The sequence below is a fragment of the Melopsittacus undulatus genome, chromosome 3 (genome assembly GCF_012275295.1).
Source record: "Melopsittacus undulatus isolate bMelUnd1 chromosome 3, bMelUnd1.mat.Z, whole genome shotgun sequence".
Classification (NCBI taxonomy): domain Eukaryota; kingdom Metazoa; phylum Chordata; class Aves; order Psittaciformes; family Psittaculidae; genus Melopsittacus; species Melopsittacus undulatus.
In genome coordinates, this window is record NC_047529.1 from 107366678 (window position 1) to 107390636 (window position 23959).

The 23959-nt window shown below is 44.3% G+C and overlaps 1 protein-coding gene across 2 annotated transcripts in view; it reads left to right on the forward strand.

The window, feature by feature from the left end:
* The first annotated feature begins 1208 nt into the window (after positions 1-1208).
* STUM (stum, mechanosensory transduction mediator homolog) overlaps positions 1209-23959 on the forward strand; it is a 39511-nt gene continuing 16760 nt past the window's right edge. The window contains exon 1 of one of the 2 annotated variants that reach the window (XM_034060888.1): positions 1209-1440. In XM_034060888.1, coding sequence (XP_033916779.1) covers positions 1254-1440 — 187 coding nt within the window. In that variant the 5' untranslated portion in view covers positions 1209-1253. The remainder of the gene's footprint in view (positions 1441-23959) is intronic. The other variant, XM_034060889.1, reaches the window with a different exon arrangement.

Genomic DNA, 23959 nt, shown 5'->3' on the forward strand with positions numbered 1-23959 from the left:
CGCAGCTTTGAAGCACAAGTAAGACACAGGCTCTCTTCTATCTCTTATGCAAAAATCTTCCAGGTTTTATATTAGTATTTATGCCTTTAATATTTGCTCTGTTTTCCCTACTGAGCCCTATCTGCAGTGACCAGCCGCACCATAATTTTTTACTACAGACATGATCAAGTTCTAGCACCAGTTCATCCATTAAATTGCATACCAAACAATAATTACCAGCCCTACAAAAGGGTATTTCATTTAGCGAGACTGATGGGAATTCAGGTACATTCTCACATTGTCCCAAGCCATTATTAGCTTTGCAGGGGTATATTTCTCTTTTCCTTCTGATTTTTGCATCTCTCCTCTTTTTTTCCTCCTCTTCCCCCTTACAGTGGGGCTCTTCAAGCAATAAACAAGTGTGGGTTCAGTTTACACCTTTTCTTATACCTTCACAGCACAGCTACTTTTAGAACAGCACAGGGCATTATTTTCACCCCTTTCTACACTCTTTCATACCAAAATGCTTTTCCTCTTCCCAAAGATGGAGCTGGACCAGCTTCTTGCCCTTTCTTCCCATCCCAGGACAGTCGGGGGGGGGGGGGGGGGGGGGGGGGGGGGGGGGGGGGGGGGGGGGGGGGGAGGGGGGCAGCACCCCAAATGTTCCCACAGTCCTGAGTACAGTCCAGCCTGCTTTCATGGAATGATTTAGGGTGAAAGGGACCTTAAAGCTCTTTCAGTTCCAATCCCCTGCCACAGGCAGGGACACCTTCCACTAGACAGGGTTGCTCCAAATCCCGTCCAACCTGGCCTTGAACACTGCAGGGATGGGGCAGCCACAGCTTCTCTGGGCACCCTGTGCCAGCGCCTCAGCACCCTCACAGGGAAGAAATTCTTTACATCCAGCCTAGGTCTACCTGTTTAAACTTGAACCCGATGACTTCGGACGCGTTGGCCAAGTTCGGTGCCTGCGTGAGGGGCCGGACACCCCTCATAGGACGCGATAGGGGGAAGCAGCGCGGCCCAAGCCGCCTCGGTCACCCGGGGTAGGGACACCTCCAACCGGTGCCCGGCCACGGAGCGAGCCCCGGCGGGGTGATGAGGGATAACGGGATGCGGAGGGAGCGGCGCCGGCGTGTCGGGCACGGCAGCCGGTGAGGGGAGGGAGGAGCGGAGGGGAGGGGTCGGCGCGGGGCCGCGCGGCGGCGGGAGCGCGCTTGGCAGCAGCTGGTGGCCCGGCGGGGCACCGCCACCTTCGGTGCACGGCGCCGGCCATGGATCCCTTCCCCAAGGACGGCGAGAGCGCGGCGGGCGGGGAGCCCAGCCGGGGAGCGGCCCCCTCCAGCGGGGTGGTGGTGCAGGTCCGAGAGAAGAAGGGCCCCCTGCGCGCCGCCATCCCCTACATGCCGTTCCCCGTGGCTGTCATCTGCCTCTTCCTCAACACCTTCGTGCCGGGGCTGGGTAAGGAGCTCCGCACTGGGCACAGGCGGAGGGGAGGGGGGGTCCATGGGGCGAGCGGCTGCTGGCGGAGGGACGCGCTCTCCTCACCGGGGTAAGACCCCGACGTGGAGGCAACTTTCCTCGACGGCGGCACCGAGGGGAGGGAGGGAACAGGGGAAGGAGCCGGCAAGTCCCTGCGCCCCGGAGCAAAGTTTTGCGGCGGGGTCCCCGGGAGAGCCGTCGTGTTCCTTGGGAACGCCGCGGCACCGTAGCACGGCTTCCCGGGACTGCGGGCAGGGAGAGGGGCGTGCGGCACCAGGGTCTGAGCGCCCATCACCGCGCCTTCAGACCCGGCCGTCCGCTCCAGCCGGGGCGCAGCCCCGTGCCGGGAATGGTGTGGTTTTGGAGTGTCATGGCTCTTGCGAGCTGTCACGTTAGTCCGAGGACCAAGGCGCACAGAGGCAAGCGGCCCGAGTTTCCTCAGGAGACCCCTGGAAAATGTTGGTCCTGTAACAGTACTCTAAGGAGCCGATGTCCGGAGAAACTGGGGATTCACGGTTTGTCAATATGAAGTCCCTAGTGAGTGACTCGGGTAACGCATCCGTGAGCTGTGGCTGTGATCACAGAACAGTTTGGGTTAGAAAGGACCTTAAAGCTCATCCAGTTCCAACCCCCTGCCACGGGCAGGGAGACCTTCCACCAGACCAGGTTGCTCCAAGCCACATCCAACCTGGCCTTGAACTCTGCCAGGGATGGGGCAGCCACAGCTTCTCTGGGCACCCTGTGCCAGGGCCTCAGCACCCTCACAGGGCAGAATTTTAATCCCTTATCTATTTTGCTTTACTGCTTTTTAATTCAGAAATACATACTGTAGCCAGAGCCTAGACTTTGAACAATTACAAAGGCACTGGAACTGAGAACTAAACACAGACATTCCAGCTCTAGGCAAAACCATCACATTTAAACTAACCCAAACCCATCAGTCCATACCTTAAATCTCTTATAGTCCATTCTTATCAGCCTTTTCTGCTACTCTGGCTGCTGCAGAAGCCTTCTTTGTGGTATGGGAGTATCTCCCAGCTTGCGCTGCTTTTAAAGAGCTGCTTAACTGCTTGGTGTGTTTCAGGTGGCTTAATTCTTTAATGAATCTGAAATTCTTTAAGTTCTTGTGATTAAAATATCACCTGAGTGGTAAACTGTGTGCAATGTGTCCAAGCCAGTGCTATTCCAATGTGTTTGCTCTGAACCTGCAGATGTATTTCAGAGGGAAACTTCCACTGTTTGAAATAGCTCTGAATTTTCTTGTGGAAAGAATAGCATTGTGCCTCCAGCTGTAATGCTCTGTGCTCAGGTGTGTTGTTTTTACAGCCCCTTGTGCACAGCCACCTGCAGAACCTGGAGTGATGTATCAAACAGAAACTCTCCGACTGTTGAGTGCTTTCATGGGGTTTTAGGTTATCGTTGTTTAGCACTTAATTTCCCACCATCTTCAGAGACAGGTGTTCAAAGCCAGAGCTTTCAAAGTGAATGTAGGTTTCCGTTGGCGTCAAAGACACTACATCTTCACTGCAGATGTACAAGAAAACAAACCTGACTTACCCTGTCCTTTTCCTCATTTGAATGATCTTATACTTCAAACTGTGCTGCTTTCCACAGCACGGTAGAAAACACTCTGTGTTCTTCTTCATCCTAGGAGGGTAGATCTCCACAAGCCATCCTTGTGCCAGAATTGGCTTGAGGTGTGATTGTCTCTGGCTGCTGCTGCTGCACATAGCCAGTGTTGTGCCTTCCATTCCATAGAAGACATTGGTGAAGGAGAACGGTAGTTCTACAGTAGTGCTTCTTCTAAGGTAGTGCTTCCTTTCCAAGGGCAAGTGTATAAGGCTCCCAATCTGTGCTGGCTTGAAAGCTTGAGAGGTGAATCTGGATTCTGCAGCCACGTTGGTTGCGTTATCACCAACTGGCTGCACTAGCCCAAATGGATTTAATCCTATTTTGGGGTTGGTTTTTCGTTTTTAACAGGCAGAGATGTTGTTTTAAGCTTGTTTTCCATTTCAGCAGTACTTTCTGGCTGTCAGCACCACTGTTCCTCCCAATCTTCTGCTGCAAAAGTAGCAAAACAAACAAACTACAAATCAAATCCATGTGGTGTTCTCACAGACTGGTGAAAAGCATCATTTGGAGATGCATCCTGAACTCTGTATGCGAAGCATAGCACTCAGTCTGTGCATAAATGAACCATTCTCCTAATGAAGCTGCTAATATTGTATGCATTTTGATAGAAAATTTACTCCCAGATAATATACACTAGAAGTGACTAGAATGTGGCTATTTACAATCACAGGCATATCCTGTCCTATATCACATAGCCCACACACAAGGGGAAGCAGGAGGAACACAAATCTACTGGCAGGAATAGTCAGAGTAAAAAGGGATCTTGTGTTATTGTCGCACTTCAGCCATCTCGATGAACTGAGCAACACTTGTTAAATAAATACTGTTTGCAGTAGTGTGAAATATTCCTATCTAAGATGGGAGTCTGTTCCCAGGGAATTTAATGGCAAAATTCCCATCGATGCCTGGAGTCCAGATTTATAACATGTTAAAATGATGTTTCACAGGCTTGCTGTTTATTTGGCCTGCTTAGGTGGAGAGTGTGACTGGGTTTACAAGGCAATGGAGGTTCTGGTTTTCAGTTCCTGAATTCATTCCTCCTTTCCTTTGTACTTAACTGTCGTTCATGTGTAGACTCTGCAGTGCCATTGCAATGAAGGGTCAGAACCACCGGAATACACAAGAAAACTGGCAACACCAAATAAACCAAAGGTTTCACTGCTTGGAGACTGGTGCATTTGAGGTGTTCTTTAGTGCCCAGTACCTCAAAACAGTGATATCCAAACACAGTTGTGCTCCGATGCAGGCTACCAAATACTCAGGTGGTCTCAGCATCTGAAAGCCTCTATTATTTTTCAGTTGAAGTAACTTCCCTATATTATGGAAGTCATCTGTGAGGGTGAAATCTGAGAACCTGAAACCTTCAGTTTCTTTTTCCTTTACACTGTTTGTGTTTTGCAGCAGTACTCTATTTGGACAGGAGAAGTAACACTTTCTCCTTGTTGATAATCACTTCATTTTTTCCAGTTGGTTAATTTTCAGGGTTTTATGCAGCATCCCACAGCTGCAGGTTTTAAGATGCATTGTAAACTGGGGTTTAATCACTTTTTGCATAATATGTTACAAAAGACTCATGGTGCATTTTTCATACCCAGCGGATATGTTAACTTTCATCTTGCCAAAACTTAAAATTCAGACCAAATACAACCTAAAAAAGCTTGATTAGCCCATCTACTTGTAATCTCTTTTGCAGAACAGCCTTGGATTTACACACTGCTTCCATGCACTGGGATAGACACAACCACTTGGAGATGTCCTGGATCAGGATTTTCCATGGTCTGATGCAGTCTTCCCCATCTGTATGGGATAGGGCTGAGCTGTAATGAAGGTGTCCCTAGCTCAGGTTCATAAAAGGAACAGCTAGCACAGAAGGGAGAAGGGGGAGCTGCTGTTGTCAGTGAGTGCTGTAGCAACACCCATTGTGCTGTTGGCTACCAGCTCTGCCACAAGCACCCTGGAGCAGGCTCTGAGGCCTTGGGGTCAATTCATGCTGTGACAAGAATGGAAGATGGTGACACCACCTGATAAATGGTGGTGTATCCTCTCTTTTCCAGTTCCCGTAGGACTGAGCAGTGTGCACCTCCAGCCGGTACGTACTGCAGATGGCAATTGGGAGAAGGGGCTGGCCATGCCCTTTAGCTGGCAGACTGTGTTCTCTTGGAGCTGCCGTGTGCCAGTCAGCGTGGGAGAAGATCTGGCTCCTTGTCATTCCCTGAGCTGATAAATGGGAATCTTGCCCTCCTTCCTACCCGTTTTTCCGTCCCTCAACATCACGTGTGTGGGAGGGGGGAAACGAAGAAACGAGAACTTGAGGCAAATGTGAGAAGCGAGTGGAATTATCTCAAAGTATGAGGTATTCTCCGAGATGAATCCCTCCTGTCAGGAAGGGGGTGGACTTTTGGATCACAGCCTGAATTACGCTATTTTTATGCAGGGAGTAATTGAAATACGTAACATAACATTATGTTCGCGCAAGACAGGAGAGCAGCCACCCATGTTCTGTGGAATAGCCAGTGGAGGAGATCGGGAGTGACAGCTTCTCACAGACAGCTACAGAAGGAAGGGATGATTCCCAGCCCATTAACTTTGTTCTCCACATTGTACAACTCTCCTGTTCCTGGGTGTGTCAGCTCCATGTTGAGTCTTCTGCCATCTGTTAATTCTGCTTGAGTCTCGATAGAGCTCAAGGGCTGGACCTTCAGCTATGTAAATACAGCTTTCCATGCTCAATTTATAGAAGCCAAGCATCTGCAGAAGGCTCTCATTAGAAGCCACGGCTGTCTTCAGCAGCGTGAGCTCCCCAAAGAGCTGAATAGAAGTACAGAACACAACACCCAGGAAAGTTGCAGGGATGAGTGCTGCATAAAATTACCAATACCCATTCTATTTTTGTTATTGCAATGGTAAATAGATGCCTCAAGCAAACATCCACCGCCTTCATTACTGAAACAAAGACTTTCAAGGGAAGAAAACGCATTTTCTTATCTACAGTAGGACAAATATTGCAGAAAAGAAATAGGGGCTTTCCGGCATCTGTGCATTAAAATCTTAAACTTGTTTTGGCTATTGTCTTTTTAATCATGCTGGTTTTCCCCATGGACATGCAAATCAGCGAACCTGGGTGATGTACAAGCTGCTTTGTGGAAAACGGAAGTTTTCCAGGTGTTTTTATGAATCTGTGTTTGTGAATGTTATTGCTGGAATTCTATAGCTAACGTTGCCTTTCAGTCTGCAGTCTGCAGAAACAAGCTATTTGTTCATGAAAGCACAATGAAACAAAGCACACTTACTGTCAGGAGGCTTCACCTTTGGGTTTTGATCTTGACAGGATCAGAAAGTTCTTTGTGGTAATTTCTTCATCTGCTTGTGCAAGGCAACCTGTGATAGTACACCTGCATCCTGGTTACTGCTCCATCGCTGGCAGTGGTATCGGCTGAGCTGTAGATATTCCTTATAGTGAGGTAAAGTTGGGCACAAGAAGCACTGAATCTGCAGGTTTCTGCTCCTGCAGGTTCTGTTCTTGTCAGTATGGAGAAATCCATTGATTTCTTCTCTTTTTTTTCCCCTAAAACAAAGATGTAAGTGACAAATCTAAATGTCTTATATAACTTACTTGGCTGATCAGACTGAGCAGGCACTCAACAATCTTGCCAGCACAGGATAGTCTGGAATATTTTTGTGCCATGAAGTGTCTGGACCATCTAAAATGACAAACAAGCTTGAAAAAAAAGCATCAGTGGTTCTCAGATAATTTGTGATCAGAATAAATGCCAAATGATGTCAAGTTTGTAGCTCCTTGGTTGTGACAACTCCAGCTTTGTATGTGATCAGCAGAAAAACAAGAAAGTTTTCTCTCTGCTGAGGGATCTGGCATGGTCCCTTGGTTTTAATCCAGTGTCCAATGGCATTGTGCCCTGATGTGTTTTAGGGAAAAAAAAGCTGCTTTCTGCTTTGTGGCTCTATTTTATTAGCCCATACTTGCCTGAATACTTAATATAGTCTTATTCCCCTTCCTGTGATTTACACTGAATCCCTTCCTTGACTTTACCCACTTAGCCGTAATAGTCACACATGTACCACCCATCATCCTCCCATAGCTCATTCTTGACTGCAGTCTCTATCACAGGTGAAATATTTAGTACTGTTTATGTCCTTTGGTCAGTATTTCCTCTACATTCCTAGTTAGTAGAAGTCAGCTGTTGAGCTCTACTTGCATTTACAATGGCTTTTTGGTTCATTTCACTGTCAAGCTGTGCACCAGCCTAGTGCTGCTGCTTTTCCATTGCTGCCACACCAACTTAAATGCAAACAAGTTTCTCTTCCCTCCTTCGTGCCTTCTGTTTCCATCAAAATAGAAGACAAAAGAAATGGCCAGTGACATTTTTCACTGGGTTTTGTTCACTGCTTGTCACTGAAGCAGTTCTGTGGAGGTATTCATTACTTAACGAATATGTAAGAAGATGGGAGTTTGCTCAGCAACTTGCAGTCCTGTTTGTCATTTAATGCAATTTGGACAAACGTACTTGAAGATGTAGAATAAAGGTGGGAAGCAGGAAGGAGAGATGAGCTGTTAAATGGCCAAGTAAACCAACTGAATTTTAAGGAGTCTGGAATGCTGTTCCAGAAGGTTGTGACGTGGAGAAAAATAGAGAATCAAGCCCAGAAGGAGAAAAGTCCATTCACTGATAATTGGTGAGAATGCCAAAGTACTGAAACTTCTTGCAGCAAGAGGGAAAAGGAGTGAAAGGATTCAAGGATGAAAGTAACCTGAATGAGGAGCTGGGTGCACTTTGGCTGGTCTGGATTGCAGGATAGGCTGAATTGTTCTGCTTTGAATCAGTGGGTGTCAGAGGTGTACGAAGTGATGAAGCACAATTGCCTGCAGCAGTTCGCAGGCAACAGACTATCTCTGCTCTGTAGTGGATATGTTCAGGATAGTCAAGGAAAGAGCAGGGAGCAGAAATGAGGTTCCTCAGGCTCTTCCTTACCCATTAAATCCCATGACCACAAACACAGCCATAGCAGCTGGCACAAAGGACAAGGGTGAATTGTAGACTGTATACAGTTTGTATTCTGTGGAGGAAGGGGTGATTGGATACTGAAGGGATTCTAAATTAGTCCCTAAGTTTGAAAAAGGGACTGGAAAGTGCAATTAATTTATGAAAACTTTGATTCAGAGGTAACCTGGAAAAGAGAGAAGGAAAAGAGCTTTCTTCTGTTCTTACTTTCTATGAGACATAATGTCAACCTGTCACATAACATTCTGTTGCCTTTGGACTTGTCTTCATTTTAGAACTTTGCAGCTTCAAAGTTACACACTTGCAGCACTACAGCAGATGTATATCAACTTGCTTGTAGCACTGTGCAAAGTTGCTAGTCAATAGAGATAGAACAGGGTAGAATAGTTCAGTTGGACTGCACCTACAATGATAGCCTAGTCCAACTGCTTGTCCACTTCAGAGCTGACCAAAAGCATGTTAGGGGCATTGACCAAATGCCTCTTGAACGCTGAAAGGCTTGGGGTATGGACCACCTCTCTAGGAAGCCTGTTCCAGTGTTTGACCACCCTCTTGGTAAAGAAATGTTTCCTCATGTCCAGTCTAAACCTACCCTGGTGCAACTTTGAACCATTCCCACATGTCCTGTTACTGAATACCAGGGAGCAGAGCTCAGCAACTCCCTCTCCGCTTCCCCTCCTCAGGAAGCTGTAGAGAACAATGAGGTCACCCCTCAGTCTCCTTTTCTCTAAACTAGACAAACCCAGCATCCTCAGTCCCCCCCCACAGGACATCGTTCCAGCCCATATCTGAAAGAAGGTAAACCAGTTTAGAGTATTATACCTAGGTCCAGTGCTTGGGATGTTCTTAGCATGAAGGTTACTGGCAATTAAAAACATTATCTGTGCCTTACACAAGTTCTGCTGGAAGTAACTGCTCCAGCAGCAGGGGAAGCAGAAGGGAATGCTCACCTCTGCTGCAGCTACTGCAATTCACAGCTCAGCATCTTGCTTGAAACTGCAGTTAGAGCTCATTTGCCTTTCGGATGCTGCTCTGTGAACTAGAGCGCTTGTGGTGTGATGCACACTTAAGGAAGCTGGTGTGGCAGCCGTAACAGAGCTGATGTGTTCCGCAGCGGAGAGCTGGAGCTGGCATCACACAGCAACCTTAGACATCATTGAATACAAGCCAGATGCAGGACACGACATCAACATGGGCACAGCCTCACATGAGAAAGAAAAGTTTGTGTTGGTGAGCTTGCTTTTAGGGATTCAAGGAATGAATCCTGAGTTTCCGTAATTCTGCTGAAGATTGGGAATTTTTCATTAAGTGAAGGAGTTAATCCTTCTTCCTCTTCCCAGGTTTTTTGAGCATTTGTGTTAACTAGGAGCTCCAAAAGGAAAATACTGTAAAAGCCTGAGAAAAATCACATGCAGCTCTACCTAGCTATATTTCACTTGTTGATTCCCAAATGTTATAAATTTACTAGGTTTCATTAGGTGTAGAGTCAAGGAAAAAATAAGTAGACAGAACAGAATATTTGATTTAAAATACTCATTTCCACAGGCTGTTTTTTCTCCATCTTACCACTTTAGATGCAGTTGGAAGCTGCTCCCACCCTCCTTCCTCCTTATTTTAAAGTCCTTATAATAAAGGCAGTTCAAACCTCAGATTTCCATTCCAAGTGAGTTACAGGCCAAGCAGCCTGTAACTTTTGATAACCCCTCAAAAGGCCTAGCACTGACTCCAGCAACATCTGGTGTTTCCTTAGAGCCCTGTCCCCTGAGGCTCTTGATTAGATGAGAATCTTTGCTTTTAAGAAGAAAAAAAAAGTGAACTCTTATGGCTTTGGAACAGGATTTGAAGATACGATGCTGTCCTAAGAAAAGGAAGGCAAATAGAAGGGGGAGAAAGTTTCGGAGAACCTGATTAATGATTTTTCAGCACTCTTATACTGAGCAATAATGATGGCAGTATTATACTTAGCTATAATGACAGCAATATTACACTGAGCTTTAAAACAGAAGCAGATACGTTGCTAACTGGTTTACAACTCTGCCAGACTAGACCAACCCATGCACACTTATGCCTTTGAGCATATGGTCATGAAATATCCAGACTAGTAAATATCAATGAGATGGTTGATGAAAGCTGATTGCTAATATGCTAACTTAGAAGTTCCAGTATAAACATACCCAAGGGATATTCATGGTCAAATCTTCCTAGAGGGAAGAGTGAATACAACCAGTAGAGGAACTCTTGAAACATAAGTGTGCTCACCACAGGGGCTTGACCTTTACCACATGTGTAACTCCAGTAGCAATGCTTACACAAGGAACTGCACGGGGCACCAAGACTGCCATCTTTGTGAACATGAATTTAAACATATCACGGCCAATTATCCATCATCTCACCATCTCGTCATTTATCAAGGCTGAGCTCTTAGTTTGCTACAAGCACGGATGAATATTTACACAAGACTTAAAAGCACCCTGAGTTTGTAGGCAGTAATTTTGTCTGTTATACACAAGCAAGTTTGTGAAGGATGCAAAACCTGCATGGTCAAAGGAACCCTGAGATTGTGTTGGAAAAAATATTCACTCCTTCAAAATAGGAATGTTGTTTTCATAGTGTTTGAACATATTTAGGTAAGCCCTGGAAGAACCGAGATGTTAATAAAGGTTTAATAAACTAGATTATAATGAGCCATTGTTAGGAGTTTACTACATTAAAAAGTTGAGTCATTTTACAAAGTCTGAATCATAATATTTATACAAAAATATTTTACCTGAAATAAAATAAGCCCCAGTGATACATCAGTGTAACACTGTCCAGCTGAAACAGTTTTGCTGTTTTAAGTTCAGAATATGTATTTATTTGTATGTATTCATCTATTACACATACCCAGATGGTGAGGTGGGATCTTGGGTTTAAATAATTTCTTCCTTATGCAGGTAGAAAACCATTTATTGTATGTTTTTCAAAGGCATTCACAAAAGAATGGATTTTAGATTTCATAAATGGTTTTGTTAATTCGCTATTTTTGTAATACTTGCAAGACCTCTTCTGTTGCCATGACAATTTGATTTCCATAAACATGATTTTTTGTGTGCGTGAATATCTAACATTGTATTTTCTATGCTTTGTTGGGAGGAGATGGCAACTTGATACCATAGGAATCACTATGTGGAGAGGTTCATATAGTCAGGCGTCTTTCACTGACAGTGGTCAAGACTCAATTCTTTATAGTAAGGTAAAATAAGCTCTTGGATCGAGGTTTATATATTTGTATTTCCATTTACTGACTATTTTTCCATGTCTTCTTGTAAACATGGTTTTGGAGTCAGGAAGTTTTCAGGTGCATTTCCACTGAAAATTGCTTCCAAGAATCTGAAGACTAAATTCCAGCTAAAAGCATGGCTGGACCTCCTTGGATCCACATATACGAAAGAGTTGTAAGGGCATACAACTCATTGTCCTGCAACCCACTGTGGAGTTGGTTTCATAGAGGGAAGGGTTCACAGGAGATTCAGGACTGTGAGAAAGTGTGTGAAAATGGGGATGTGTGAGGTGTAACAAGAACAAAATCCTTTCTAGCTGTGGGATCATCTCCACACTTTCCTTTTGTCTTTGTGAAAGGATTGCAACAAATCAGACTTGTTTCCAAACCCATTTGCACCAGAGTGGTTATTGAGTAAGTAACCTGTTGAAAGGAGTAGCTACATTGGTTTTGATGTAGTTAGGTGTTTGAGTTAGTGCAGATTCTGTGGGTTGGCCATTAAATTATCTTCCTTGATCTATTTGATTGTGAAAGCATTGCCCTATCTTCCTGTCTGTATTACAAGGATACTGTTTTTGCTATGTGTCTCTTTTCTTTAGCTCTGCACCTGGCAAACTGATCAATAACAGAGAAGGCTTAGCAGGGGGTTTAGAAAACAAATCAGAGAGTCATAGAATGGTTTGGATTGGAAAGGACCTTAAGGTCATCCAGTTCCAACAGCCTGCCGTGGACAGGGACAACTTGCACTAAACCATGTTGCTCAAGGCTCTGCCCAGCCTGGCCTTGAACACTGCTGGGGATGGAGCATTCACCACTTCTTTGGGCAACCCATTCCAGTGCCTCACCACCCATACAGTAAAGAACTTCTTTATATCCAACCTGAACTTCCCCTGTTTGAGTTTTAAGCCATCACCCCTTGTCCTACTGCTACAGTCCCTAATGAAAAGTCCATCCCTAGCATCCCTGTAGGCCCCCTTCAGACACTGGAAGGCTGCTATGAGGTCTCCACGCAGCCTTCTCTTCTCCAGGCTGAACAGCCCCAACTTTCTCAGCCTGTCTTCATATGGGAGGTGCTCCAGTCCCCTGATCATCCTCGTGGCCCTCCTCTGGACTTGCTCCAGAGCGCACACAGCTCTGCAAGTGGGGTTTCACGAGAGCAGAGTAATGCTATTTTTTAAATAACCCAATATTTTAGACTCAGCATCATGAGGATTTTTTCCTCCTACTGAAATTCTATTGTGGCTGCAGGGGGCTGGTGGGATGGTTCCTTGTCTCATGTGAAAGAGAAAAGAGCACAGAAGCTACAATCATTGGCAATTGTGAATACAGAAACGTTCTTTTGTTTTCTCTTTTAAAAGCCTGAAGGTAGTTTTATACATTGACTTGCATCTGAGTACTTATTTCACCCAGCCCTCTGCTCCTCCCACACATCCCACAGAAACAACATTCAAATGGATCCTCCTTTGAAGCTGACTCCCCGAGGTGATCTAACTTGTTTACGTTGGTCAGCTGTACCGAGTTACCTGATTTTTGTGCCTTGAGAACTAGTCCCTTACATTGTGTACTGCCACAGAAGACCAACATTCATTCACACCCATGTGGCAGAGGTGTACATAGCTGCACAGGTGCAAAGCAGAGCTTGGACCAAGCCATGAGTGTGAACAGAACTGGAAGGACTCTCGTGTTCAGCCATCAGCCATTCTGTGTCTTGATCCAAATAACTCCTAACGCACAAGGGTGCCAACAGGCACATTCTCATTTCCATCAGAGTTAAGCCTCAGTATTCCCACTTTGGATGGTAGATTCAACAAACATAGTTAAAAGTAGGATCTCTCTCTTTGTGCTGTTGAATTAGTAAAAGATTCAAAGATGACAATGAATACGAGATCTTTTTTTCTGTGTATTAGCTAAATGTGGTGTACATGGTACAACTGAAAATCTGGCACATGTGTTTATATGTTCTGATCTCAGATTGGTGCTTACAATCCACTGGACGTTCTTTCAGTGCTCATTTAGTCTGTGTGCCAACGCAGAGCTGGACAGAGAGGATGTCCTCTTTCTAGTTGCTCTGTGGGCTCCAGGTCACATTGCTGGGAGCAGCAAACAGTCATTTGAACCAGTGCAAAACAGGTACAAAACCTTCCCATTTCAAGCTAAACCCACTTACCAGAACTGAGAATCCACAATGTGCAGCAGTGGGATGTTGAGCTTCTAGGATTGTCAATTCTTTTGACATTGAGCTAGCCCCTTGAGCTTATTCCTGTTGAGTATTACCGTAAAGAACTGAGCTTTTACATTGCACTTAAAACCAGGGAAGACTTTTCCTGTGTTGCGAAACAAAATTGGACTCCCCAAATCAGCCAACAACCAAATCTGAGGCTGTTGCATCACAAAACTTACTCTGCTTTCTGCTTTACAAGTGAGGTTGTTTTAAATATTTATGACACTTTGCACACTAGTAAATGTTCTTTAGCATGTTTTGGAAAAGGAATGATAACATAAATGACACGAGACCTTATTTCAGTGATCGTAATTTAAGTCTTTCCTGAGAAGTCCGCTGTTTACTGATGCAACAAGTGCCAAGTAGGTATTTCAGCAGGGTAGGTCCTATTACAGTACAGAAACATGAAGGAAGAGTTATGTCACACGTTTAGAGTGTTTACAGCCTGAATGGAGAAGTCAGAGGAAATGACCTGCTGCAGATTGTCCAGGAGGTCAGTGGCAGAACCGGCAAGAGAATCTACATGGACGTGTTACAATTCAGTCCCTCAAATCCCACAGCCCTACTTTAGCTTCCATTAATCTCTTCCAAGGAAGTTGGTTTTAATGAACTGCCTCCATCACTCTTGCACTTTATGTTCAACAGGAAGCAAGGTGGTATCTGTGCTGTGCATTAGTGAAAAAGCAATGAATAAGTAGGATGGACAAGGCAATCTGTAGTTCAGATGTGCTGGTTATTCCCTCATGGAAGCCTATGATCTGCTTTATGCCTGTGAAAGCTACACACTGTCTTATATGAAGAGAACTTCAGCATGTTTTAGTTAGTATATGGCAAAAGACCCCAAAGCCAAACAAGCACAGATGCACCCTAGAGTTACCATTTGAAAGAACACCAGTTTGTACTGTACCTTGTAGTTTAGTATTAACAGATACATGCAGTAAGTAGATTCCACTGTGTTCCTGCTTGTTTATGCCATGATTGTGTGCAAAATGGGGCCTGTGACCTTAAAATGTACCATTTTAAAATACATTTTTTTATACAGTTGTGTAGGTGACCATGGCACTGTACAGACAGCAGAAGAATGGTTCCTACCCCAGAAGGCTGCAATATAAATGTAGCCCCACGAGTCAGATCTGATTTAAAAGAAATCTTAATGAAACCCCACAATACAGTGTAATGAAAAGAAAAATACTTCCTTGAGTTGTATGTTTAAAGGCAGAGTTTTAAAGGCACAGCTGGGACTTGTTTCTTAGCAACAGGGCTCGTCTGAGCCATACAAACACTGTCATGTTGGAAGAAGATACCCTCAAGAAAGGCAGTATGGAAGGAGCTAGAAACATCAAATTTAGATGTCTTCCTGCTGTTGCAGGAGCATTTCATCAGCATTGCAAAGCCTTCAGGCAACAACCAAGGTAGTTTTGATCAACTGTAGTGATCAGAACAAAAAACCCTTGTCTTTACTGCTCCTTCTCAGCATGGAATAATGGCAGAATATCAAGTTATGTGCATTGGTATTACAGAGATTCCATAAAACATAGTTTAGGTCCCGTCTTCCTTGTGTATCCATAACAACACAGCTGCAGTCTCCACTGAGGGTATGGAAGTCCTGCAGGACAAAGTCCTTGCTCATGCTGTATCCAGTACAAGATGTTTCAGAGGAAGACCTTTAACGAACAGTGTTGACTGCAGTAACTTATGAAATGCTAAGATGAAGAGAACTAGATAAAGGGCTGCTGTTGTTAGTATGGACATTAGGAGAGAGGTGTCAGTATGTTCAAAACAGAAGAGAAAAATATATGCAGAATTATTTGCATATGTAGAAGAAATATTGAATGGTTATAAATAGTTCCGGGCCAGACGTTTGGGAAGGATAAGAACTATGTTCGTGTTCTCTCCCTGCTGAGCAGTTTGGCTCAGCTGTTAAATCTTCACTAACTGGAACATAAAAACCACTTTTCCAATAGCCTTGTATTGCCTTAATCCCAGATCTAAAATGTGATGTTCCACATGGTTACCATGCATGGTGCAGACTATGCCTGTCTTACATGATTTGCCACTAGGCTAGCAATGATGATACTGAACTCTTTCTTCCACAGCACCAGACAGGTTCTGCTTTGTACAGCCAGCCAATGTGTCAGCAAATGCTCCAGCACCTTCTCCTATTGCTCCTTTCTTCCTTAGGGTGTGCTCTGATTTAGGGACATCTACCCCACAAGTTGTAATTGCATCCCTCTTTTGTAGTAGCCTTTGACCTTTCTTCTATGTGCATTTTGATCGGTATTAGTTCAATTAGTAGCAATGAGAGTGGATCACACTGTCTGTGCTTCTTCCAATCCTCTTCCCATTCTCACTCCACCCCAAATCTGGTCTTACCTTCTGTCAGATAGGCAAATAGAAGAGCAAGTTCCACATGACTCATAGCTACTAGCATATGCACTGGCTTGAAGCATCCTGCTGCCAACCACACCACCTCTCAGGTAAGGCATGGTGGGCTTTGTGCAGAAGACTGAACATCATGCTAATAGCAGTTCATGTTAGTCCAGTCTCCCCAAGAGCAGAGGAAGAGATATTGGGGAGCTTAAGCAACAATATTCATTCTACCTCTGAGGAACAGGTTGGTTTTGAGGCTCATTGCACAAAGAGCATGGTGTTCTGTGGATCTTGAGCCTAAACTTCCTTTCTCTTTGCCATCATCTTTCCTTGCAAGGAGTTGCTACAGGACAGTGGTTCCAGTTTTAGAGCACAGTATGATCATTACTGACTTCAGATCCTACAGTAGGCCCTTCCATACTGTCCTAATCACTTTAATCTGAGATAGAGACATGTAGTTTGCTGTGGATGGCTTTGGTGTGTCAGTGTTAGTGGTCCTGTTCCAATCCAGTGCTGAGGAAAGCAGTAAAATGCAGCTACTTTGTGATGTGGCCCTAGTGCATTGACATCTTTGGGTTTTGGATGGAATTGGGTTTTTCTCTATCAAACACTAACTGTAAAAGTTAAGGTAATTTTTCATGATTGCATCTGGTTCAACAAATGTTCCTTTCAATGACAATAACAGGCTTCTGCTATCAGATTGTTCTGTGTAGCACAGTCAGCTAAAAATACATGCTTATTTTTTTCCCATTGCAGGCACAATAAAAGATGGCAGGATAGTGCTAATGTGTCAGATTGTTGCTTTCATACAATACTGTACCAGGACTCTTATTTTGTAAAATGTGAGGGAAGAAAAAATGCTCCATTTTTATGAGTAAAATGAAAGGAAAATTAATTATTTTAGCTAGAAATGTGGGATTATTTAATGCTTAAGTGTAGGAAGCTATAATAACTGTAGAAATAAACTTCAGGCACCTATAGGGATTAGCATAGAAGAGTAAGGAACTCCTAAGCAGGAAGAGAACATTGTGGTATATAGCAGTATATCAGTGTTCAAACAGTAGATCATTTCAGAGAGCACACAATACCCCATGCCTTAAGGGGGGGAAGCATGAACTTGCCACGGTTTCTGCTAGTGAACAGCTGTGTCTCTGCCATTACTTACTGACTTTGGGCAGGTGAAAGCATAGCCTTATGTCATTTGGTGGTTAGAACTGCAGATACCTATGTGTGTAAGAAGTATTTGACTTATTAGTCTCCAAAGAGTAAAGTCACACAGCAGTGATTTAACTGATCTAGCTTTCATAAATTCTTATCATGTATGGGGACATTTATTTGTGTAAGTTGCTACAACAAGTTACCTTGTGCCAGGAACTACAACAGATCCCCAACTCAAGGTGTGGAGGTTGAGTTGCAGGGCATATATAAGTAACAGGAACTGATGTTCATCAGTTCCAGAAGTCTTGGAATAGAGAGCGTTTGATACGGTGTGTAAAGGGAAACTCTGGCTGGAGAATAGGCTACAGTGATTGAAGTGAATGTAACGAAAGAAGAACATTGAACTTGTTGATTTGAAAGAGAAAAGGAAAAAGTATTTGGGGTGACCAGAATGCATGGGGAAAGGAGAGGGAGGAATTCAATATGTAATTCTCCTCCTTTTCACTTGTGAGCCTGATTGATGAGAAGGTGGTTGGTGGTGTCAGTGAGAAACATTCACTATGTGAGGAAATGGAGTTTGACTTTGCCATCTCTGCTAAGACAAAAGGATGTTCAAGCAGAAATAACAGAAAGACTAGGCAGGACATGGGAAAAGTGTCCTGAAGATATATAGGAGTTGAGTCACTGGTATAGAAATAGAGATGGCACGTGAAGGCTTGTGTGTGGATGGAGTTTGAAGAAGGCATGGTATGGAGAGAACAGAAAACAGGGGGAAGGGAGTTGCAGAAGCAAGCTCAGTCTGTGCTTCTGAAATAGGGAGAGAAAGATGTAAAGCAGGGTGAGAGATACTGGGGACATGATAGGAGAGAAAAGTACTGCAGGTGGAGCAGAGGTCCCAACACACACAGGCTCTCTGCTGAAACCATTGTCACTAAGGTCTGCAGAGGGGAATGAAGCCCCATTTGCAAAAGAGAAGAAAATCAAGGTAATATTGCAACATCTGCAGGACAGAGGGAGGGAGGAAGCTGGTTAGGGTTAGCTGGAGACAAGTGGAGCTGCAGGACTGATACAACTCCATCAAAGTAGGAGGCTTACAAGAGGCCCCTTTCTGCAGTGGGGTGAAGTGTAAATCTCATCTTCATTTCAGCTGTGCAGTCCCATAAATTGAATCCACATCACAGTGAATATGTGTATTACAAGCGAACAGTGATACAGTGAATCCAGAAATGAGCTTAAACCTCAGTCAGCTGTGAGGAGCCATAGAGTTACAAGAGCTGGGTAAGTAGTCCCAGCTATACAGAGAGTGCCTGTCAGCATGACCAGGCACCATGGTCCTGCTAGGATAGGGAGCAAGGAGAGCAGCAACACTGGGTGCTGTATGGAGCAGAACCTGTTCCTTACACAGAACAGACTTGCTAAAAGGTTAGGAAAGTGCAAGCATGCATATAGGATCAATTTCCTGCAGTTTCTAGCTCTCCTTAAATATGTATCCATGCAATTCATGTTGGCCCTGTTCAAGTTCACCTTTTAATTGGATTCAGGCTCGCACTGGGCAGCAGGCATAGACCACAGCCTGTTACTACTATTCAAAAGAATAGTCTTTCTGCTGTTTGTGCTGCTGAATTGCTGCCAAGATCAGGTTATACCTGATGAGCCAAATTAATCCCCAGTGTAACTCTGTAGCAGTCAATGGATTTATGACAGAGATTAATCTGGGACCAATATAGACGTGTTTTTTTTTGGCAGAAGGAAAAGAGCAACAAGAGTGATGAATAAAGGTTAGATGGATGTGCCTGTGTGTGCCTGCCCTTTCAAGAAGGGTTTTCCTTCTATGCCCACCCCATCTTTCCAAGGAGATGTATTCCTCTGCTTTTGCTGCTGCTTGCCCCACAGTCCTGAACCAGAGGAGCCTCACAAGGTGCAAGTGGCAGTCCTTGATGGCTTAGAGGTTATGGAGCTTTTTGAGCCACTCCAGAGACCCACAGGCTTTTAAGAGAGTAGATGATACCAGTTCAGGAGAAGGTATGGCAGGAGTAGCCTTGGGAATATTCAAGAGTGGCAGGATGAGCTATTTGGGATAGGGAGACTCTTCCGTGGTTCATGCTCTGCCTACCACATTGAGGTCCTGGTTGGCATGCAAATAGCTAATACAAATTCCACCCCCCCCCCCCCCCCCCCCCCCCCCCCCCAGAAACCAGCCCTATTTAGAGAACACCATAGAAAACTGATTAAGAACTTAGGCGAACCCTTTAGCATTTAGATAAAGGCTTCCAGCAGTCTTGCATACAAGAGTTGAATCATTTTACCATTATCCCTAACCTGATTGTAACTTATTCAACATGGGAATTATATAAAAGAACCACAGGCAGAATGAAACTGATAATTTCCAGTTTCTCATTGTGAAACACTTTCCCTGGTGCATCTCACTCTGTATAAATCTTCTGTAACCTCTGAAGAATGGTGTCCTTGACTCACTGTATAATAAGGGTATTACTTTCCATATTTCACTCAGAATAATTGCATGCTATATTATGATGCTGGGAACTTGGATCTTTGTGATATCTACAAACAAATGCATATGCATTTTTATCTAATGCTCACCAGTAGCTAGATATTGGAATTCATTCAGTAAAGGAGAGATCTGTCCTCTAACAGAAATAAGTGTAAATCAGCTTCTATTTCCTGAAGATTGGGAATACAGGAACTCCTAGAGACATGGTGTGCAGGGAGCATTCAGCTGAAAACACCACATGTAAAATCTCACAAGCACATTTACTTGGCTCTGCAGAAGCTGCACATTGCTGGACACAGCTGGCTGAGAGGCATTTATCTGGCTCCTGAGCGTGACCCAGTATTCATCTATGTTTCTGACCTGCTCGACTAAGCTGTGCTGTTTGCTTTAGCTTTGCTTTCAGACAAAAGAGGACTGGACCCTGCAGAAATAATGATTTTTATCCAAGTCAGTGTTTCTTTTGCCTTTAAAGAAAGCTCACACTTCTATATAAAACACCATTTCCCCTTAGTACAAAGGCATCTCCCATCAGAGGCTGGCTGAGCTGTTTGAGATGAGCATGCATGCACTCAGAGGGGCAGTGTCAAAGGGGGGGAGCTGTTGATGTGGAGTTCACCTGTTTTGGCATGATCACCAACTCAGACATGCTTTCTGCTTGGGTGCACTGATTGCTATGAGAGGAGTTGCACCTGATCTGTTAAGAACCAGAATAGCTCTTCAAAATGAAATTGAAAAGTCATGAAGAGCCCTGTGTTCGAGTTGTGTCATGGCAGGAGGACATGGTTCTGGGAAGAGAAACTGAGAAAGGTTAGCTAAGCCTTGGATAGAGTAGTTAAAGTTACTGAAATACCATAGAATAGCTGAGGCTGGAAGAGACAAGAGACTTCTGGAGGTCATCTAATCCTTCCTCCAAGTGGGTTATACAACAGCAGGCTGCTCATATTCCTGTCCACAATACTGTAGGTGCCTGCTGATACAAGATACAGTGCAGTAACCTCCAGAATCTCCATTTTCTCCACCTAATAAGAATTTTTCCTTTTAGAAAATGATGATAGCTGGGCTGTATTCATTTGTCTTGGCTGGTGCTCATGTTTGCAGAATATGTAAGATCATGGGTCACTCCAGCCTGCTCTATTTATGGAGCCTGCACTGGGGTGATGTCAAGCATAAGATACCACAGCTCATTTCTCTGCTGCCAACAGCTCATATCTCCACTGCTTTTGTTGGTCTGCCTGAGGCCTTTCCATGGGGAGCCAGAAAAGCTCTACAAGACTCTAGATCGCCCTGTCTTCCTTGCAGGAGCAAGACTGTAGAAGCTCATTCTGGCTATATGCTACACCTCTACAATTACAGCTCCGATCTTCCTCACCAAAGAGTATGGGTTGGTTACAGCCCAGCTCTGTGTGGGTCATTGTCACCCTCTGTGGTTTTGCTGGGTAGGATAGGACATCTCTTTATTCTCCATTATGTAAACTATCATGAAATGAGATTATTGTTTGTTTTCTGCCTGAATCACCTGGAGGTACCGAAGACAAACTCAGAGCATAAAGCATCATCTCCTAAATATTTCAGATGTTATGTACCTGAGTAAGGGTTTGCAGTGGGTTGAGTGTATAAAGTGCTTTATTTTTCATCTAAGAAAGGATAATGCTTTTGTGAAAACTATCCTTTAAAAGCAAGACCTGGTCACTACCTGACAGTAGCACTGAACAGGAGGGATATAGCCCCATCATGCTAGGCACGTGAAAGAGATAAAGTTTCCTGGGACAAGAACAGCTAAATAGGAAAAAAAAAAGACTTGAAATTAGTGGTGCTAGCACCTCAGTAATGTTACCCTGGCACTGCAAGAATAAAGTCACCACTTAAATGTTATTTAGCAAGCAGCTGTAAAGCTAGGACTGAATTCTGGTCTCCCAAATCATATTCCAGACTCCCAGGTGCAGCACCACACACCTGGGCTACCAAGTGCAACTGTCATGTCCCCTTTAAGTCCCGCTTGAGACACTAGCTCAAAATGCATGCCCTGATGTATCTTGGATTAAAAAACAGGTATTTGTTATCTCCTGCACATCTACCTCTCAATGTTTGTCATGGGTTTGTTTTACATTCCTATGCTACTTAAAAGATAGCTTGTACTTTGGGGTGATTTTGGAGGCTGAGGTGCTTTATTACACTTCCATTTCAGTTGTCTTGATCTGTAGCAAAACCTAATTGCTCTGTATCCCTGTCTAACTTTCTAATAAGATTAATCCTGGTTTGTGTCTTGATAGTGCCTAATTAAGATAATTTGTCTTCGCAGTGAAGGACTCCAGGGTATTACAGCAAGCTCAGATTCACCGCTCTGTGAATCTTAGCAGTTAATCTCTCCTTCCACAAGCAGAGTAAATGCAGTTTGGTAGCTTCAAAGGGCTAAAAATTCATGGCAAGACAGTGATCAGAAAGACAGACGAGCTGCAGACCTCACCTTGAGCTGTGGCTGCTTGTCTGAATGCAGACAGATACAGCAGGACAAAGACCCTTACATTGCCCTTAGCCTGCTGCTTTCCTTCTGCTGAAGGAGGGCACCCTGAAATGGGTACTAATAGCACTTAATTATATGTGGAAAGGCAGAAGCAGGAAAACAGATGAGCATTTGATCTGGCTTCACCCAGCAGAACACCGAGTGCCTTTATGAGCCCTTCACTAAAGTGGGAGTTGAGGCTGGAAGGTCACGCACGCTCGCTTCCCACTCTATACCCCACAAAAATGGGCTTTACCTGGTACAGACAAAGAATAAACTTCTGGTCATCATTATATAATTGGCAAGAGCTTTTGTGAAAGTTCTTGAGAACCTATGGCCTTTTCCTGTTTATTTTTCCCCATTGTGAAGCTCATTTCTGAGAGCCTTTTGGAACTGGAGGTATCAGAAAGCCAAAAAGCTTTCCTTACAGGTGGTTTCGTGGCCACTTGGAAGCAAAAAGGGACTCTCTGCAGATATTCTGCCCTTGAAGCTTCCAGGTTTGTAAAGTTTGGATGAAAAGCCACATCCCAATCAATTAAATATCAACAGCATAAAATAGAATGACTCAAATTTTGTTTCTGGATGTACACTAAAACAGCCCCCAGAAAACTGATTTCTGGGGATGCTTGAGAATTGTGAATTAGGATCATAGTCTTAAAAACATGAGATATTTTAGAGGAAGATTCCCATCTCTTTGGTTCCCCTGTCACTTGCATCCTGAGCCCCTGCAGCAGGTGGGTACAGGGCAGCCTGGGGCTAGGAGAGGCATGGCATAGCACCCAAGCTGGTGTTCCTGGGTAGCTGGTGCAAGGAGAAGCAAGTACAAGGTGGAATAAGCAACTAGCTTAATTGTAGACTGCAAATACAGGAAGTTCTGCATGGCAGGAGATGGCAGAGTGGGACCAGCAAGTAGGACTGTTTCCATGCAACATAGCTTTTAATTTGCTGATAAAATTACAGGGCAGCATGAATGCATCCATTTAGGGCAGACGAGCCTATAGCAAAGTGCCCTATGCTGTAAACAGCGGTCATGCCTTATGTTTGTTGTAATTGGAAGCCAATTACATTATTTCTCTCAATGCTGGCATACTTAATGAGGATGCCAATTAATTAAAATTCTCTCCTTATTCCATTAGCAAAGAAACAAGTAAGGCTGCAGTGGCTCGGTTCTTTCCATAGCAGCACCCCTGGGCTAGCTGCAGAACAAGGGACATGTCATTTAGGCTCTTTGTTCCCTCTCTGTGTCATGCAGACAGCCTGTGGCCTGCTTCATAGCAAACATGTGTCTTACAAATTGCAGAGTACTACTGGGAACCATATTAGCTTTAACCAAGCTAGTCTAGCTGCAGGTAAGCAGCAAGCTGCATTAGTCTCTGTGGAGCTCAAGCTGCTAGGCTGCTTGTGCCTGAAGGATGACTTCTGTACATTCAGCAAAGTATTTATATCTCTATAGCATGAGAGTCAACAAGGCAGGTGTAGTGAATAGCTACAGTTCTACTTGGACAGGAAGGGATACTCAAGGGACCCAAACAGGAGCCAGAACAGGTTAGGAAGGAAGATGTCTGTTAGTGAGGTGCTAGCATTACATCAGGAAGAAGCTGGGAATGAGCAACAAATTGCTTTGTGTTCAAAGAGTTAACCTGTGTGTCAGCTAAGGTAAGTGGTAAAGAATTTATCATAGAATGGTCTGGTTGAGAGGGACCTTAAAGCTCATCCAGTTCCAACCCCTGCCGTGGGCAGGGACATCTTCCACTAGACCAGGTTGTCCTGGCAGAAGTCTGCTCCACCACCATAGGTTACCCAGTGGGGCCCTGCATCACCATGCAGC